We start from the raw sequence: 19279 nt of genomic DNA, 5'->3' as shown, positions 1-19279 counted from the left end.
TTACTTTCATCCTCATTTTCTTATCTCTCCTCCTCCTCATTTTTTATATTTCTATTTTTTATTATTACATCCCTGCTGCGCTGGCAGTCGCAGCTAGAAGGCAAAACAAACAGCAACAGAGTTAATATGAGACAAAACAAGAATATCATAAGATCCATCTCAGTATATCACACCACTGACTGGAGATCAGATTATGGACTCTGTAATCACTTTCTGCCTCGTTATACTCTGTGTTTTTCTGACTCTCATCAAATCCTATGAAAGCAGCGAAACCAGCTATGAATTGATTTAACAAGCATGTGTTGTATACAAAGTCTGATACAGTCATTAAGCTTTATAGAGGTTCCTTGTCACTGTTTGAAAACACACTTATCATGAACATATCCACTGTAGATTATATCGTTTATCCTGCTCTCGTCTTAATCAGCAGGTGAAATAATCCTCAACAAACACAACACGTTTAATCTTCCTTCCTCAAAACTACAGTTTCTACTAAAAGCTGCAGCAGTTAATAGACTAATCCAGTATCTGATCAACAGGACATCGTTGACTGTTTTAATAAAGTGTTTCAGGTCATTTTAAATCAAAAATGTCAAATAACTTCCTTATCGTCTTCGTAAAATCAGAAAATGTGAAGATGTCACCTTTGGATATGATGAATTATAAAAGCCATCATTCACTATTTGTTGATATTTTCTAAACAAAACGATAAGTAGTCTAATTTTATACAGCAATCTGAAAATTAAACCATTTGTTCCCTGATATTTTAAGTTTCAGTTGTATCTGTGTGTGACGTGACGTCTGATGGACGCTCATGGAGATGAACTCACACACTGCTGGTTGTGGTCTTTTTGTGGGGATTTGTTGACACTATAGAATATCAGCAGCTTATGTCCTTTCATAATGCAATAACACCACCCACTAATGTAATTAGACACTGAAGTTGCTTTTAACATTACATAACGGAAACAAGCAGCCCAGTGTCTCCAGTATGAAACCTATTCTCCCCGTGTGTGTGTGTGTGTGTGTGTGTGTGTGTGTGTGTGTGTGTGTGTGTATGTGTGTGTGCGTGCACTTGTGATTGTATGTGTGTGTTTTGTGTGTCTTTTGTCTCTCTCCTTTCTCCCCTGCCAGTTGACTGGCCAGGCCTGTTTGTCCAGTATCAGATATCAGACTGATACCAGGCCTCAACAGTTTCAGTTTTCTGTCCTTTTGTCTGCACGGAGATTGTAGAATATTAGATTTATTAATATAAATACGCTCTGATTGATCTGTAAGTGGAAGAAAGGCGGGGTCAGGGCCTGTTTGGGACATCTGCACATCCACTGGAAGGTTTTTCTTGACAAAATTCTTGAGTTTGTGCTGTTTGTGTGTGCACATGTTTTACTGTACCACAGAGAGACGTGCATGGTCTCCAGGAGGGATGGAGGGAACTGTTCCCAGTTTATAATATTTAACCATATAATATGAAGATATGAAATCACATTTTGTATTTTATTCTGTATTTGTTTTGTTCTATTAAAAACAATCATAATAGAAATGATTGTTTTGTTATTTTCATTTTATTTGTCCCTGTTGAATGTTTCTCCAGTGAGGATTAAACTGAACTAAACAGTGGGAGCTGTCGTGATGACGACGGCGGGAGCGGCAGTGATAATGGGGAGGATAATGATAATGACGAAGAGGATGATGATGATGATGATGATGATGATGATAATAGTGGCGCTAGATGTGAGGGTGACACCGGTGACGGAGGATGGTGATAATAATAAGCGAGCGGCGTCATAATGAGGCGTTGACGACCTGAAGTAAAACGAGGGAGAGGAAGGTTGTTGTTGTTGTTTTTGTTGTTGTGATCGTTGACGCACTTCACCCCCTCACACAAAGGTCACGACTGTGTCAGGGAGTGAGTAATAATGTATAATGGAGTGTGTGTGTGAGTGTGTGTGTGTGTGTGTGTGTTACTATGCCAAACACAGAGCTGTTTTGGAGCGATGGTGTGTGTGTGTGTGTGTGTGTGTGTGCGCCGTCTCTCTGCCTGATGGCATTTGTGCAGTTGTTGTGTTCCTCCCTCTATTTTGTCTACACGTGTCTATTAGCCCTTAGAGCATCCAGATGTTCTGCACAGGCCTGCGTATGTGTGAGTGTGTGTGAGTGTGTGTATGAGCGTGTTTGAGTCTTTATTGGTTCCCAGTGGGTCGAGCTCAGTTCCTGACCCCATTTCCTGATGTTGTTGACATAGAGACGCTCAGGCCCGAGGCTCCAGAGACCAGACACTGCCTGGAGGAGCTTCCTGTCACTGCTGCCTACAACCACTCCATTTGTCATTGTTTCGACAGCTTTTTCTTTTTTCTTTTTTTTTTTGGCATCCGTCAAAGTCTGATTTAGTGTTTCTGGACCATGAGGTCAGGACCCGACTGTAAGGGGAGAGCCTCAGACACTAGAGGAGTTTCCCAGTGATTCCTGTTGTGCAGGAGTTTTCTGTTTGCCTCACAAACATGCACAGCTTCCAAACATGATGATAAAGTTGTTAAAAATGAATCGGCTGGGGGGTGAACGGGTCACTGATGCACCATAACGACACACAGAGAAACAGAGGACAGATCACCAATAGGAAGTTGTGTTGTTGTCCATAACATTTGGAGATTTACAGACAGTGTAACTCTCTAAGGTGTATTGTCAAGTGCTTCTCACTCTTGTGAAGTTTAACCTGCAGCTTCCCCCACTCGAAAAGGCAGCTGGCTTTGGACTGGAATTCACTCAATGACCAAGAATCAATTCATTCTTTTCTTTCTTTACGTTTGAATGTTGTCGAGGCCAAAAGCAGGTGAAAAACCTTCAAATACAAACCACAAATGGAAATTCCAGAAAAATGTAACCCAATAAACTGAATATCATTTAACATCACCCAAAATCAAATACTTTAAAATAAATCCTGAAAATAAGTAGAAAATACTCACATTTAAAGCACTCAAAATAAAATAAATACATTTTAAAGCACTGTCCTTTAGCATATTTTAACTCCTGTAAATACACATGAATCACATTTTTCAAATTACTTTTAGCTTGAAACTGTTTTAAAACACACCACATTTTTAACTCTACTTTCAACCCACATGATATTAAATATGTAAACTTGCATTTTAATCATGTGACTTTTTCAATACATTACATTTTAACCTGAATTTGATCACATCAAACAGTCAGATTCAGATTCAGATTCAGCTTTATTTGTCCTTTGCAGGAAACTTGTTTTCACCAACCCGTACAAACTAACATCCTCAAGATACAACATACAGTATACACATATTTATGAATACATCACCCACATACAGTATAACGATAGACAAAACACACATTTAGCGACTCACTGATCTGTTTAGCTCTGTTATAGCAGAGAGGACCAGCTCACAACAACCCCAATGCAAGCTGCAAAGACACACAACATAACCAAAGGCTCACCGTCACCGGCTCCTTCATCCTTCTTTGAACCAAGCTCTAGTCCTGCACTCTCCTTTTCCAAGTCCAGACTCTCCGACTAAACTGTGTGTGTGTGTGTTTGTTGCAGGTCGATGCCGGAGTTGTCAGGAGGCCTGAGCACCAACGGGCAGGAGGGCGACGGCGACCCCCCGGCTCCGCCCACCCAGCTCTACAGCTGCTACGACCTGGACGACCTGGATGTGGCCTGGCTGGAGCTGGTTAACCAGGAGTTCAGACAGATGGGTGAGTGTAAACACATCCACACCTCACACTGTACTGTGTGAGATCCCATCATGGGGAGGATTGTACTGTAACTAAATGATATGGTAAGGAAATTGTTTGGTTTGAGTTTAGTGTTTAAAGTTGATTAAAAGTTATGAAAACTGACTTTATTCATCGTTAGTCGTACGCACAGATGATATTTAGAGAGTGAGAGCAACACGGGGCGAGGTTCAGTGAACTGCAGCTCACATCCATCATCCCTCATCTCCGTCTTTGAGTTTATTTCCCAGAATTATCTCCAAGTCTCATAAAAACTCCTTAATGAGCTCAAACTTTTCCTTCCTCAAACCTTTAGATGTTGTGTTGTGTAAGCTGCTTTTCTTTGCTCCTTCCTCTCCTCATTTATACAGATTTCTGTCACTCTCTCTCTCTCTCTCTCCTCTGCTTTGCTTTGCTGCATCCTCCCATTTCGCCATGGTGACAACTGCCGACCTCCGAGCATCTCTCCCATCTCCACCCGTTTTATTCAATATCTGATCGACTCCTTTCAGATAAAGCCTAGTAATTGTGTTTATAAATCCCCGCTGGGGTTTCAGGCTTTATTTCTGGGACACATTCTCCTTAAATCACAAACGCACACACACACACACACACGCTGGCTCTTCCTGGAGGAGGAGCGGGTTGTTTCTCATAACCTTCAGTGCTAGACCAAACAAACAGACGCTTGACTGGTTCTGCTGGACGAAGCTGTACGAATCTGGACTCATGATGGGATGATTCAGCTTTTTCTATCTCAGTCCTCTAAATACTGTATGTGTATGAGTGTGTGTGTGCGTATTGTGCAGTGTTTATACTTTTCCCTTTGGTTTAAAAGATGGCTTTAAATATATTTTCAGATAATTCAGCATTTCAGAGTAAAAATTTCTTTACTGTAGAACAGTGGTTCTCAAACTTTTTTTTACATCAAGGACCCCTAAATTGACACAAATTAGACAACGGACCCCCACTGGACAACATTTTTAAGCAAACACCAGAAATACACAAGTATTTGTTCTGAGAATTAAGAACATTACTTTTTTAGTCAATGTACGTTCAAATTATGGCCAATGAGGTGAATTTTGAGAAATATTGTAGAGAATTTTCTGTGAAAAAGTGGTAAGGTTTCAAAAAAGGTAAAACACTTTCTAGAAAAAAGTGGTAAGATTAAAAAAAATAATTAAAACATTTTTAAAATTTCTCCAATTTTTTTATTTTTTTTTTAGAAAAAGTGGTAAAATAATAATAATTTCTAAAAAAAAAAAAAAAAATTCTAGAAAAGAAATGTAGAATTTTAAGAAAAAGTTGAGGACCCCCTTGAACCCTCTCAAGGGGGTCTCCAACTTTTTCTTGAGAACCAGCTGTAGAAAACTAAAATATTACAGTGGCACAAAAACATTGGAAAACACACAGTCCATCAGTAATAATGGAGCGAATACATGTGTTGAAGATCAAGCCTCATGGCAACATAAAACATTCAGAGCAACCAGTTCAATAAATTCAGATGAGTACAGAAAAGTACACAATGCATGGACGCTGTGCAGTGTGTTATGTGTGTGTTATGTGTATGGTATGTGTGTGTGTGTGTGTGTGTGCTGGATGCTGTATTACCTTGAGACAAACAGAACGTGCAGTCATGCGTGCAGAAACACCGACAGTGTTCGAGGTGTGTCTGCATGTGCAAACAGCTGTCACAAGTACAAACACAGAAACCTACACAGATACAAGATAAATATACAGTACAGAAAGTACACACAGTACACGGAGCAGACGCTGCACACACACACACCCACACGTCATGTGTGAATAATGTTGTTGCTTCCCTCCCTCGCTCCTCTGTGTGTGTGTGTGTGTGTGTGTGTTCAGTTCATGATGTAAATGTCACAGCAGGTTAATATCTAACTCTACTTTGCTTTTCCAACGCGGCTCCTGTCACATAGTTGTGTTGTTTTTTTTAGTTCCTTGTTCGTGCCAACGATCGGTGCGTTCAGGACTAACGTGTGCAGCATTAGCATTTTCACAGTGAGACGGAGAAGCAACACTTTTAGATTTGTGTGAGTGTGTGTAACTGTAGCTCAGGTTACACAGTCACCGTGTTGTCAGTAAGAACGATCAAGAACCTGTAAATGCTTTTTTTATTTTTTACTTTTTTAAATATTTGGGTGAGTGAGTGGCGTAAATGACGGATAGAGAAACAAGATTACTCAGCTCCACTTAAAAAAAAAGAAAAACTCCCAAGTGAGCGCTGAATCTTTCAAATAAATCAATAAATAATCTCCCACCGCAGAATCCAGGTGACAGAAGTTTCTTTATTGCTGCATCATGCGGAGGATTCAGGCGTGAAAAAAGTGGAGGGAAGAAATAAAAACGTAAATACCGAAGTCTCGAAGTGATCAGCTTAGCCTTAATGTTTTTTATTAGCAATCGTGGAGCAGCAAATGATTCACTCGACTCTACAGCTGTGATTTGATTTGTGCTCTTCAGTTACAGCCTGCACTCAGGAATTGTGACATTTTACAGCCTCCGTCTATAAATCCCCCCCTTTTTTGTCTGATTTTGAACAGTTATTCAAATAATCATTTATTTCAGAAAAATATACTTTTTTTCCCCCTCCACACTAGATTTAATGCCTTACTGTTACCCATTTTGTATAATCACTGTAATCTCATTGCATGTAATGAGATAATAATATGCCACATCTGTTTGCCACCGTCCTGGAAACCAGACTGTTTATTTTCCTGGTGCTTTCAAATCCTTTATTTTTTCATGAGTATGAAGGCTTGCATTTGCCAGTTAAATCAGTTTTCATCAACTATTAACCAGCCTTAGAGCAAGGCATCACTTTGAGATGCAAATGGGGGTAGGAATAAGAATGCTAATGCCGACACACATTTGGTTGTGAAGAACTGAGCAGCAAATTTGTCTGTAGTTTTTTTTTTTTTTTTTTTTTTGGCTGTGATGGTGTGAATGTGTAACATTTCTCCGCTGCTTGTCTCTGGTTGGTGAAGAACCAGCTGCAGCTCGGCGCTCTCCCACAACCCTGCAGTTAATTCTCAGCACATTTCATGGCTCAAAAAAAAAACAACCAAAGTGACCTTGTGAGGTGTAAATGCAAAGGAAAACTACAAAGTGTATTGGCCAAAAATAACTTGAATATGGTGAACTGGCTCAGTCATTTTTAAGTTTCCTGTGAAAAGCCTCCTATTACATGTACTTGTTATCCTTGTCGGGAACAAGACCTTAAAGAAACCTCAGTGTTGACGCTGTAACTTCACTCTCAGCTTTAATTGCTTTGTACAGGCAGTATTTTCTCAAATATTCATTTCTGCTCCCTGCAGTAACGTCTGAACCTCTGCTTTCAACATGGGAGAGCAGTAAGACTCTTCTCTTCTCTTATAGAAAAACAAAATGTGCTGGTATAAGACAACAGAGATAACGTTCCTGGCACAAGCAATTAACGCACTCCTGGAATCAGCCCTCCCTCTCCTCCTCCCTTCATCTCTGACTTGAGAAAATAAACAAAAAAACTAAACAGCTTGTTTTACTCCTTCTCTTTTCTTCTTCTTCTTCTTCTTCTTCTTCTTCTTCTCTTCTTCTTCTCCCTCGCCAGCCTTACCGGAGCTGGACGAGCTGACGATGGAGTGTGTGATGGTGGAGCTGGAGAGCGTGTGCGAGGAGAAGATGCGGCAGGCCATCGAGACGGAGGAAGGCCTGGGCATCGAGTACGACGAGGACGTGGTGTGTGACGTGTGTCGCTCGCCGGAGGGAGAGGACGGCAACGAGATGGTGTTCTGCGACAAGTGCAACGTCTGTGTTCATCAGGTGAGGACGTTAATCTGTTTAAAGGGATAGTTCAACATTTTTGGCAAATTGGCCCATTGCCATAATCCCTATAGTCATAGCAGTAGGTTTGTTACCTTTAATTGTCGGTGCAAGCTGTTTTTAGAACGGCGGAGCAGAGCCGCGAGCTGCTCAGAGCTACGCTACGGAGGCTCATGGGATTTCTTGGTTTCCCTCATCAAACTCATCAAATACACAATCCAACAACTCTAAAATGCTCTGGTGGACAAGTTGTGACCTGCACATTCACCACGCTATGAGATAATAACAGAATGTTACAAGACAGAGTTGTTTTAGAGGCAAATGCACAAACTGCTTGCCGAAAAACTGCCCCCGAAGGGAACTCGCATCAGCGGTTTTGCATGAATTTACCTCTAAAACAACTCTGCCTCGTAATGTTCCGTTATTATCTCATAGCGTGGTGAATGTGCAGGTCACAACTTGTCCACGGGAGCGTTTTGGAGTTGTTGGATTCTGTATTTGATGAGTTTGATGAGGGAAACCAAGAAATCCCATGAGCCTCCGTAGCGTAGCTCTGAGCAGCTCGCGGCTCTGCTCCGCCGTTCAAAAACAGCTTGCACCGACAATTAAAGGTAACAAACCTACTGCTAAAACTATAGGGATTATGGCAATGGGCCAATTTGCCAAAATGTTGAACAATCCCTTTAAAGGATGTGTGAATGTATGTGCATGTATATCTTGTTATAAAAAAACAAACAGGAGTCTTCTGAGCCGCCTAACGTTACGTACCTTCCTCACATTTCTCTCCCTTCAGCCGCATCATTAACAAACACGCACCGAACAGTGGCTGTGGCAGCAGGAGGCCTGAGGGGCTCCACTCTGTTTGTTTCACACTGACACAGTGTTAATTATTCTGTCCGTCCCGTTGACACCGACACACACACTTGAGCGCGATCGTACAGCTGCACGCTGAATCACCGAATGTTGGTCTGTCTTGGAAAATATCTGTCACAGTGTGGCGAAAACAAAATCCTGCTCTAACACCAAGTGAAAGTCTCATCCACAAACAGGCTGCAGGAAGATTCTGTTTCATTCATTCGACATATAAATATGAATGAAACTGAAAAAGAAATTTTCCCGATTCAGGGAAAGATTAAAAGAGAATTATCACAGCAGAAAAAAAAACTTTATTTGAGAGTTTTCATCTCATCGTTACAGTCTGAACTTTACTGAAACACTCAGCTCACAGGTGAATACACTGACACTGAGCATGTTTTATTGATGCTAACATAAATGTATGTATCTACTGGATCGCTCTTTACAAGCCCAGGAAATTTAATGATGTGCAGCTTTAAACTGTGAGGCGCTGATATTTCATTGAACACACAGACTTCCAGTGAAACAGGAACAAAGCCTGCACTGATCTATAATAATGTTCAGAGTGACCACCACTAAAACTTTTATTAGCACCTGCTCTTTCCTCTTTTACTGTCAGAGGATGTGCAGAGAAAAAGGCCACGCAGACCGAGCACGCCTTTAAAAAATGCTAAAGTGAAAAAGAAAAACGAGCCAGAAGTGAAAACATGTGGATATTTCGTTGTAAATAAACACCGAGTCGTCCTTTTTCACAGGCTGGAAATATCTTGGATGCTTTTTCCACTTCACAAAACATTTACATCTTTGTGATCTTTATCTCCTCCAAACGTCCTCGTTCTCCTTGTTTGTTTTCTTCGTCACGGTTTAAATCAGATTTCCATCTTCTCCTCTTTTTTTTTTTTTTTCCTCCACCTTCCATGACGCATTTCTGCAGCCACCTTTATTGGTCTCCTCCGTTGGCAGAATCGTGTCTCACGTCACCTCTCGCTGGCGTTTTTTTGCTTGCGTGTCCTGGTCTCACGTTTCTCTGCAGCAGCAGCAGCAGCACTGGTCCGAACCACAGCGTCCTGGAAACAAACAGTCAGAAAGTGTAGCTCTCAGGGAGAACTCAGTCATATTAATGCTGTTGGAGATTAAACACACTGAGCAGCACGGTCTCCTGCGACCTCTCTAACCTCCAACAGGTGGAAAACCGGCCTTTGCTTCACTGATGTGTTGTGTTTGATCAATACAATCCTTTGATCAATAAAGCGCTTTAATTACATTTAATGAAGACGCACTGATCTCTGATGTTGGATTTTCTGCTCCTGTCACTCCGACACCAATCTGTCAGGGTTAAGATTGTTTTTGGTTTTTCCCTACGTTTCCATCATAGACTGTAAAAAATATGGACGTAGCATCCGTGACGTCACCCATTGGTTTTGGGGAGTCGTTTTTGTGACTCAAATATGGAGGCCTGAACAGCGCCAGGTTGGATTGGCCGGCCTCGAACCCGCCCACTGGCCTCGAACGGCCTCGAAGCAGCACTCAACGTTTTAGTGCCCTAACTGGCGAGAATTTTAAACCTAATAATATTAAAACGGTAGAGTTTAAAAAAAAAATCACCCCCCTCAGAGTGTGTGCGGGGGTAGAAACTATCGGTTGAGACCAAAAAACGTGATGACACCAGGCTTTGATCATGTTTGTTGAGGATGTAAAGTCGGCGATTTTAACATGGGGGTCTATGGAGAAATGCTGCTTTCTGACACCAGCCCCCAGTGGCAGCCGAGAGGATTGCAGTTTTTTGAACGCGGAAGTGAGCTTCACTCCTCAGACCGACAACTGCCCCCTTGGTTTCCATCCACTTGTCTCTAAACTGCAACATCATGTAACGTTAATATAAACTGAAGTGTGTTCCTGAAAGTGTGTTTGAGGACAGTTGAGGGGAATTTCAGGGGAATTCAGGCCTCAATTAAATGGTTAACCAGCCTGACGTGACTCATTTGAAATTAGACTTGTGATAATGAGAGATTGTGATGGAGAAGTAGAAGTAGTAATGACAGACAGAGGTTGGAATGACTTCTTCAGACTTTCTCACAGTTAACGGACAAAAAAAAAAAAAAAGTCACTGGATCGTACTAAATGGTTTCATGGCTCCGATAATCTGCTGCATTTTTAAAAAATCTGCACCACATGGAGATTTGATCATGTTTGGTTTAATCAAGTTTTTCTCTTGGATGTGTGTTTCTGTGTGTGTTGTTGTTGGTTCAGCACAACACAACTTTTTAAAGAGCTGTCGGACAGAACAAAGAGGAGTGTTTCTGAATTTGTCAATTTGTGAATTTGCAGTTTTTACAGTTTTACAGAAGAAATGAGCAGCAGAGTGTAATTACTTTTCTTTTTTTGTTTTTTTTTTGAATGTCAGCTCCGAAGCAGCAGCAACCACCACCACGACTGGAAACTAAATAAATGAAAAGTAATGGGACTCTGACATAAAAACAAGGCGATGGGGTGGCCTTGTGGCAAAGCTGGTTAAAATTAACGCCTGGCTTCAAATCCAGCTCGTTTAAATCATTGTTCTCTCTCTCTCCTTCAGTCTGATTCCTCTCATACCACTTTATTGAAGTAGTTCAAAAAAAAAAAGAAAGAAATTAAACAAAACTAATGGAAATGTCATCTATTTTACAATGTGACAAAATATATAAAAAGTTATTTTAACTTTGGAGCAGTGTGAGTATAATGCGCTCACTCTTTTGCATGTTTTACTAGACTTTCTGAATGTGTTTGGCAGAAAACGTTGTATATATATTGCGAGAAAACTGTTTGCATACTATGCATTTTCTATTTGATTTACTTTGCTCCAGGCGGCTCAAAAGCAAAGACCTGGTACTGTAAGAGCTAAGCTGCACAGTAGCCAGCAGCGGTGTTTGGATTCTTTGCGGCGGTGGAAACATTCTTACCCCCAAAAACCTGAGCGTTGGCAACCAAACGGCATTCGATGACCAATAAATGACCACATTCATGTTGTTCCTCTCACAGTGTTCATGTTTATTTAATGTGTCTCTTTCTGGATTTAATTTCCTGACGGTGTGGTGTGTGACTGCACGGCACTGAAGCCGAGTATCAAATCATCTCACATTGCTGGAGCTTCATTGCAGTCATCTCGCTGTGATAACAGTTTTATCAGAGGAAAAATTCAAGTAAATATTGACTTGTTGTGGATTTAAAGTAAGTTGTAAGTTTATTTTCATAGCGCATTGACATAAAATGAAAGCACTGCCTGAGAGACGGGAAACCAGAGCTTTAAATGAGGTGTAATAAGTTAATGGTGTTTTAATATTGAGCTTTATTGCTGTAACAAATTCCCATCCTCTCATTGAGTAAAACTATGTTAAAAAAATAATTTGACATCTTCTCTACAGTGATATGAAGCAGCAGCTGTTGAACCAGAGGGAAACAACAACTGTTTTGGCTCCGTCCAAAGCAGCAACATCTGCACAGCAGCACCTCTGAAGTGCAGACATTCGTTTCATTTGATGCTCTGTACCTTCAGACGGAGCCAGACTTCACCCAAAAAGACAAATCTAAGGAGTTATGAAGGGTTTCTCATCATCATCATCACTTGTCTTTCTCTCTGCAGGCATGTTACGGCATCCTGAAGGTACCCCAGGGGAACTGGCTGTGTCGGACCTGCGCTCTGGGCGTCCAGCCCAAATGTCTGCTCTGCCCCAAGAGAGGGGGGGCCCTGAAGCCCACCCGCAGTGGAACCAAGTGGGTCCACGTCAGCTGTGCCTTATGGATCCCTGAGGTGAGACTCAGAAGATGACGTAGAGATTTTATTTTGCTCTCTACATATTCTCAGCTGGACCCAGACTTTTTTTTTCTTCTTATTTTAATTCATTCTTTTTAAGAAATGCAACAGTACTGTATGTACAAAGAGATGAAGTTACACACATTTCACATTGCCTTTTTCAATTGTTTCCCCAATACCCAAAACAACCCCAGGGCCTAACAGCAGGAACGAGGAACAGTAGAACAAAGTCTCTGTACAGTGAAATTGAATTATATAAGTACAAAAAGTAACAACAATGTAATATGGAAAAATAGAAGTTAAATAGACATAAAGTAAGAAAAATAAACATAACTTGTAAATACAAATGCCAATCCTAAAATAAATGGACAACAAATAATAGTATCTTAAATAAATAAATAAATAAAAACAAGACAAAAACAACTACAACCAAATGAACAAAAAGTAAAGGGCAGGGTGGGGGTGCGAGAGATCAGTCCGATGGCAGCAGGTTTTGCAAAGACTTAAAGTAATCCATGAAGAATTGCCATTTATGAAGAAATGTATCTGAAGAACCTTGAACTGAGAATCTAATCTCTTTTAATTTAAGAAAAAAAAAACAGATCATCTCTAAGCCAGAGGGAGACGGATGGGGTTTGAGGGATTTCCATGAAAATAGCAAGGAGAGTAATATATATATGTAATATATCTGACTCTATACAGTTAATGTGAGAGGGAGCTGGACCCAGACTTGATGTTTTCCTGTAGACACATCAGTATCTCATAGGGGTGTAATGGTACACACCACGGCACGGGTTTGGTAGAACAGACACTGATTGAATGTAAAACTAAAAACCATCTTCTGTTATAAAAGTAAAAAATAAATAGAATAAAACATAAAACAAGTGCATAAGAAGTGTAATAATACTATTAATTCATTCTAGAGGAAAAAACACCCTGGTAGTGGCAACTGGCAACTATTATAAAATAAGAAACTAACATCAATGTTGTTTTACACAGTTAATTTAGACTAGATGCCAGTTGCTTTGGTGATGTTTCTGGTCCTGTCAAAAGGCTTAACAGCAGCAGGATCAGCTGTTGCACACAACTTGTCTTTTTCCTCACACCGGTGATTGACATATCGGCGTCGGAGTGATGCCGTCTTATCTGCATTAACATGTTTGATGCGTTTCTAGCGACGCACAGCACATCCGTGAAACATCGCCGACGGTCCGGTCGACCTCTCACGTGTTGTCACCGTTTCCACACGGGCAATGTAAATGAGGCAACGCTCCTTTTTATATCCAGTCTGAGTGTCTTTGCTCTCGTCACTTTTCTTCTTCGTCTGTAATGACAGTTGCAGCCTCATTACCGCCACCTGGATTGGAGTAAGGACTCAACTTTTATTTTTTTAATACTCACTCAGATATATTCGTCGTGTGACTGTGTGCACCGAACCGTGGACAAATACAAAAACCGTTACACCCCCAGTACCTCAGTGTGTCATCGTTTAGCTGCGGGTGCACCTGTGTGTTTGTGTTTACGATCCCAGCCACACACACACACACACACGACACTCAGGAATCAAGGCGTCTTGTTGGGCTGCTCTCAATGCCACTGTTGGCATGATAGGCAAACCAATACCCCCCCCCCGCCCCCACCCCCTCGTCTACCTGCGGGTGTTGAACATCGGTGCAGAGCGGCTCTGGAGCGCCGGCGGCTGTTGTTTACCTTTGCATGAGTGCATGCAGCTGTAGTCGTTGTTAAAATTAGTGCAGAAAATCCATCTATCCTACATCTGCTCTCTGTGTCAGTAGCCAGCCAATACATAAACATGAAGCGGTAAAAAAAAAAAAAAAGGGCTCGGGGCATTGTGTGTAAAAGTGATTATGTAAACGAGGCGCTGTTGGACGAGGTGAAAGAAGCAGAAACAGAAGCACCTGACGGACGGAGATGATGGACGTGTCTTCATGAAGACCACCACGCACCGTTTGTTTCCACTATTACAAACAAAGGCTGCATCCAGAAGTCCTGTCTGTACCGGCCAGGCTACACTAACCCACACACACACACACACACACACACACACACACACACACACACACACACACACACACACACTCCTTCAGGTGCACTGGTTTTTTCTTTCTCGCTGTTTTTGAGCCCAGAAAACCTGCTGTAACTGAGCCGTGGCGTTTCTCTAAAGACTCCACACTGGAGCTTTTCTTCTGTCTTTTATGAGGCAACAGAAAGAGAGGAAGACAATATGTGGAGCTGAGGGTGTAACAGCAGCAGAGAGAGAGAGAGAGAGAGAGAGAGGCCGAAGCAGCGCTATAATGGAAAATGTGACACTGAGCACGGCCTTGTCTCACTTAGCTCGACAAACAGTCGTCAAGCATGTAAACATGAGTGCAAATAAAGCGTATTGCGTGCATGTAATGGATTCATGCACTTGTTCTTTTGAGGGATGACAGGAAACGTTTGAGCTGGTTGGAGGAAAAAAAAAAAAGAACAAGACACTCTGTTTCCACTCATGTAGAGGTATGATTTTATGTAACATGTCATGACATATTATGACATAGTGTTATTATGGTAGGATAGATTCTGTCTGACTTTTGTACATTTGAATGTTACTTTAGACACAGCCTTTCGCTTTTTTTTTCTGAATTTATTTTGTGTAATTGATCTGCACAGGTTTGGCTGCACAGTCAGATGCAGAGTAGGATTGATTACTACCCATAATTCCTCCAGTATGCACACCGTAGGTCATGTACAGTACGTGGATGTATTTGAAACAAATGGTGTTTTCACGTCGTGATTTTTGCACCTGTCACTGTTTATTTGTCAACGGGGGTTTTCTTCCTTTTTCTGGAACTCCTTAAAAATACTTCATGTCGTCGAGAGACCTCGCTTTTAACAGCCCGTACATAATGTGAATTGATTCACCGGGAAACAGTTTTTTCTTTCTTCAAAGCAGCTGCTCATTTTGACTTGATGATACCTTTTTTTGGGAGAATCGCTACCTCTCCCCAGCGGTCACAAAGCAGCCGCTCCTTCCAGAGTTTTCTGGGGACGGATGTCGCTTCACGCCTTGCACACCTTTAAATGGTTAAAGACAGTCAGTCATGTGTCTTCAGCCCATTCAGCAGCAGATTTCTCAGTAATGGAGTGGCTTTTGGCACCTCAAACCTTTTACTTCTAATTGCCTTCTGTCACCCTTGATTGGGCTAATTGTTTTCGTTGCGCCGTTCGCTTTTGTTTTCTCTTCCTACCATGAACGGGGGGAGGAGAAAAGATCATTTGCATGTCTGTGCCGTGGCGTGCACGTGTGCGCGTGTCCTTATATAAACTCACTTGTGTGTTTGCGTGAGCTTAAAGGTGTCAATAGTACGACGAGTGCACACATAAATACACACAAACACGACACACACATCACGGGAAAGCGAGTAGGGTTTGACAGAATATCATAGTGGTGCTCTATATATGTGTGTGTGTGTGTGTGTGTGTGTGTGTGTGTGTGTGTGTGTGTGTGTGTGTGTGTGTGTGTGTGTGTGTGTGTGTGTGTGTGTGTGTGTGTGTGTGTGTGTGTGTGTGTGTGTGTGTGTGTGTGTGTGTGTGTGTGTGTGTCATTCATAGAGAGTGCTGGATTGGAAGCGTGTGCTTGTGTTTTTGAACACACCACCCAGCCGTCAAACGATACCGCCCCCCTGCAGCGCCGTGTGTGTAGCTTCCTTCTGCCCTCTGCCTCCAACCCCTAGAGAGAGGTCTCTTTTTAAATGGCTTTTCATAACACACACACACACACACACACGCACAAACACACATTCAAAGACTCTTTTTTTAAGATGCCTTTTCGTTTACCGCGTGATTTTCTCCCATTTCCACTGAAGTGATTTCAGATTTGAAATGTAAAAAGTAATTGCAGAATGAGCACGTTAACACACACAGATGGACACACACACACCCACACTTGCTCCACAGTCCTGATCTTTGAATGCCTCATGCGTGCGCCCGATGTGTGGGCATCATGCTTGAGAACAATCCAATCAATTAACCACCGCGTCAAAAACTGGAAATCCGTTTTTTTTTTCCGCCGTCTGTCTGTTTCTACGTCAGCTGTTAGAGGAGTAGTGAACGCTGACGGCGGCGGTGACAGCTGCAGCATCGTTGCCTGAACCGCATACTTTGTATCGACGTCTTCAATGGAGTGAAAATTGACCCCTGCTCGTATTCAGTGGGCTGTACAAAAGACATCAATAATAACAGAAAGAGCCGATGCTGTGCGGGCCCCCGTTCTGTTAGACGAGACGATGACAGGAGGGAAGGAAGGAAAAAAATCAGATCGAAGGACGAGTGAACGAAGAAGAGGGAGGGGCGAGGAGTCAGTCGTCGGCTTGTTAATTCGAGTGTGAAGGACGAGGAAAAGAGAGAGAGAGAAAGAGGGCCTCGCCACAAATATGAGGATAAGTGAATGTGAAAGAGGTGGAATGGTTTTTGGAAAGAAACGGGCAGCGAAGGAAGGAAGGAAGAAATGGCACTCTGGTGATGAGTGCTCTCCACTCGGTTCTGCATGGCCGCTTGGCACAGGTCAATGACTTTTTGGTTGGATTTGGTGCCGCTGCGAGGTTTCGGAGCCAAAGCCGTCGTGAATGGAGCGCTCAGAGAGACTGAGTCACACTGGGCCGCACAATGATGGTTTTTTCCAAGGACCACATGTGGCCCCTGCTCCGGCTCCAAGGACGGACACACTAATCCACAGTCTTGGCTTTGAAAAGTGGAAGACGCTCCCAGTAATTATCATCCAAGTCACAATAAGTTGATTATTATCTTTTGCTGGGGAGAAAAGTTTGATGTTTTTGTCAGATGAAAAACTGAAGGTTATAAACGCTGCCAAACAATTTAGATATGAGGAGTTTGTTCCACAAACCTTGAAAAATGACATCACAGAGGGAGACGAACGACCTCATCTCCACATTTTAAAAAGTGGAAACAATATTTTTGATTAAGTTTTAGTTGTCAGGCAACAAACTGATCAATCAGTTCCAGGCTCCAAAAGGAGTTCTGCAAATGAACATAAACACACAGGGTTTTTTTTTTTTTACAGATCATTTTAATAGAATTGCAGATAGTTGATTGATTTTCTACAGAGTGTTGATATGTGTCATGGCTCTGTGCTCCCTGCAGGTGAGTATAGGCTGCCCGGAGAAGATGGAGCCCATAACCAAGGTGTCCCATATCCCCGCGAGCCGCTGGGCTCTGTCCTGCAGCCTGTGCCGAGAACACACAGGAACCTGCATACAGGTACGTCGCACACTCACACACACACACACACACACACACACACATCTAAAATGAACTACTCTTTCTTTCTGTGCTTTGCTTTCCTGGACTCACTGAGAAATTTCAACCAGGTGTATTAAGCGCGCTGTCGTCAGGATTACAGCTGTGCAAGTGCTCGACTTTTTTCTCTGACAGCTGCCGTCCGTCCGTCCGTCCATCGGTCCGCCTCGCTCTCAGGAGCCAGACAGATGCACGGTTCACTTTGCTCCTTTTTCCTTCCTCTTCATCCTCTTTTCCAGTCTCTGTGCCATCTGCCTGCGTCCTGAACATCAGCTGGACCGGGCGCTGGAACAAAAATAAGTTTGGTTTAAAATTTCAGAGTGGCTTTGAAGTTCAAACCCACACGTCCTCTCAAACAGATAGATGGGATGCACACTCTGAAATGAAAACCCCCAGAGAGACACTCAGGAAAAAAATGCGATACACACAGTGTATATATATCATCTAAACAAAGCACACACACACGGATCATAGTTCGTAGCCTCCTGCTGGGTTCGGGTGGATGTATGTCAGGCCGGCACTTTAACATGCTGCTGAGTATGCAAACACAACCCCCACTGACACACTAACACTAACCCACTTTACAGCTATTAGCCCCAACACCATTCAGTGGTAGAAGTGCCCCCAAGGTGAACTTGATTCCTGAAGCCCTGCATCGTGTGTTCGTGTCCGATATGTACGTACGCACGTGTGTATGTGTGTGCTTGATGTACTGTACAGTATGCGTGTGCACAAGCAAAGTGTGTCCTTCTGCTTGTTTATATAGTGTTTATGTTGAGGGTGTTTTGCTGCCGCAGGATTGATGCTGTAAATTAACAGCGAGTCCTTGAGCCAGAATCAGAATCGCCCACAGGGAACGAGTCTCTCTCTCTCTTCTCTCTCTCTCTCTCTCTCTCTCTCTCTCTCTCTCTCTCTCTCTCTCTCTCTCCTCTCTCCTCTCTCCATAGCTGGAGGCAGGCAGCTGCACAAACACACTCACTGCTCAACCGTCGCCTCACATAGGAAGAGGAAGAGTCCTGTGTAGGTTTAACACACAGAGAAGAGCACAAAATAACTGATTGATAAAAGTTTGGTCACAGAAAAGTCAGAGAGAAAATAAAAAGTCCTGATTTTTAACTTTTGTCTGACTGACCTCAGAAAGTTTATATGTGCTTCATTTACTGTACAGTACTTCAGTTTTGCGCTGCAACACTGCTGTCAACTTCACTCCAAAGTGCAAATTTGAAACTCTGCCCCAGGTTTTGTTTGACGTTGACAGACCATGTACCGGTAAACCCAGAGATTTGATAGTCCAAAAACAATTATTTTTTATTTTTTTTTTTTTTTTTATCATTTTACAAAACGGATAAAAGTGGTGGGATCAGTTCTACGTGATTTTTCAGTATTTTTGGGCCCACAATGTTCATAAAGTAGGTTAAAGTGAAAAAACACTTGTCAGATCATATAGGTGAAGTTGTGCAGAAAAAAAGAGATATATGTGGTATATAAAGGCAAGATCAAAAGTATTAAAAACTGGTTAAAGGGCTCACACACCTACAGGGTTAAAGAAAATCTCACTTATTTTAGATTTAATATGTGTAAGTTGAATCATTGTGTTGTGCCTTTAACGCGCACTCGCACAGTACAGTAGGTCAAACTGTTCAGCATTGTCTCAGTTCGAGTCTTTGGTCATTTAATCTCAACGTGAATTGGAAACACACACGCTCTGGTTTTTCTAATGACACTCTACTGAGCTGACAGTTCCTCCCATAATGA

The 19279-nt window shown here is 42.2% G+C and overlaps 1 protein-coding gene across 1 annotated transcript in view; it reads left to right on the top strand.

The window, feature by feature from the left end:
* jade2 (jade family PHD finger 2) overlaps positions 1–19279 on the top strand; it is a 193530-nt gene that overhangs the window by 99082 nt on the left and 75169 nt on the right. Inside the window, exons 5-8 of the mRNA XM_083987249.1 lie at positions 3569–3723; positions 7349–7560; positions 12035–12202; positions 17369–17485. Coding sequence (XP_083843375.1) covers positions 3569–3723; positions 7349–7560; positions 12035–12202; positions 17369–17485 — 652 coding nt within the window. The remainder of the gene's footprint in view (positions 1–3568; positions 3724–7348; positions 7561–12034; positions 12203–17368; positions 17486–19279) is intronic.

The sequence above is a fragment of the Trachurus trachurus genome (assembly GCF_905171665.1).
Source record: "Trachurus trachurus genome assembly, chromosome: 14".
NCBI lineage: Eukaryota > Metazoa > Chordata > Actinopteri > Carangiformes > Carangidae > Trachurus > Trachurus trachurus.
This window is presented reverse-complemented; position numbering and strand designations above follow the sequence as displayed.